This window comes from Gavialis gangeticus, unplaced genomic scaffold (genome assembly GCF_001723915.1).
Source record: "Gavialis gangeticus isolate Ggan-Ray unplaced genomic scaffold, GavGan_comp1, whole genome shotgun sequence".
NCBI classification, from domain to species: domain Eukaryota; kingdom Metazoa; phylum Chordata; order Crocodylia; family Gavialidae; genus Gavialis; species Gavialis gangeticus.
In genome coordinates this window covers 152,573,672-152,574,761 of record NW_017729024.1, presented here as the reverse complement: position 1 = coordinate 152,574,761, position 1,090 = coordinate 152,573,672, and the positions used below count along the sequence as shown (strand labels likewise).

Genomic DNA, 1,090 nt, shown 5'->3' with positions numbered 1-1,090 from the left:
TTTTTTTTTTTTTTTTTTTTTCCCCCCCAGGCCATGAACCGTTCTCTTGCTAATGTGATCCTGGGTGGCTATGGTACCACTTCCACAGCTGGTGGAAAGCCCATGGAAATTACTGGCACTCACACAGAAATCAACCTGGAGAATGCTGTTGAAATGATAAAGGAGGCAAATAACATTATCGTTACCCCAGGTAAGAGAGAGAATATTATGTGAGATTCAAGGAATGTCACCAGGTTATGAATTATATTATTTACAATTGTAAGTGGAGGTTGCATGGTCAAGACAGTAAGGTGTGAGATTTTTGGTTTTGTGCCCACTTCGACTACTAAAGCATCTGCATGAACTTTGTCAAGTGATTTCACCTTTTTCTGCCTATTTTTGTCCTCTCACCCTTTGTCTTATTTGTTTAGCTTGTGAGCTTTTCAGGGCAGGGTCTGTTCCTCACTGTGCATTTGTAGCCATCACCTTGCATAACAGCATCCTGGTCTGGGACTTCCAGGCACTACCACAGTACAGATTCTAATGGTAATAAGGTTTCTATAGCTTGGATGTGAAAATAGTGGTAGCCTTTGTTCCTTCTTTGGTACCTGAGTGTCGAATGGTTGTGACTGCAAATGATGCAGAGGACCAAGTCTAATCAAAACAAAATTAAACCTAAACTCTTGCACATTTTTACACATGTATGCACCACAGTGCTGGGCACTTAGAAAAGCACCTGGTGCTGTGATGTGTGCAGGTGTGTAAGTGGCAAAATGTACATCAGTGCACAGAAAATGTCAATGGCCCACTTATGAATTAAAACACTTAGAACAGGGGTTGTTAACTACAGGTATATGTACCCTGGGGGGATACTTGAGCAGGCCGTAGGAGGTATGTGTGAGCAGCTGCTGTGTGTGAGCTTCCCCTGCCCTGCGGGAGTGCCTGGTCGAATGCAGGGGAAACTTGCTTGGTGCCCAGCTGTGCATCCTTCCCCTCCTCCCCCCTACTTGATGTCCAGCTGCCTGGGGGTACAATGATCGAAAAAAAGTTGAAAAACCCTGACTTAGAAGTTTTTAGTTCAAAAGCACACTGCTGCCATTTTCTCAGCACT

The 1,090-nt window shown here is 44.0% G+C and overlaps 1 protein-coding gene across 2 annotated transcripts in view; it reads left to right on the top strand.

Moving 5' to 3' along the window:
• Positions 1–1,090, top strand: part of NNT (nicotinamide nucleotide transhydrogenase) — an 81,130-nt gene that overhangs the window by 62,845 nt on the left and 17,195 nt on the right. For both annotated transcript variants that reach the window (XM_019517892.1, XM_019517893.1), the window contains one exon: positions 31–190. In XM_019517892.1, the coding sequence (XP_019373437.1) occupies positions 31–190 (160 nt within the window). The remainder of the gene's footprint in view (positions 1–30; positions 191–1,090) is intronic.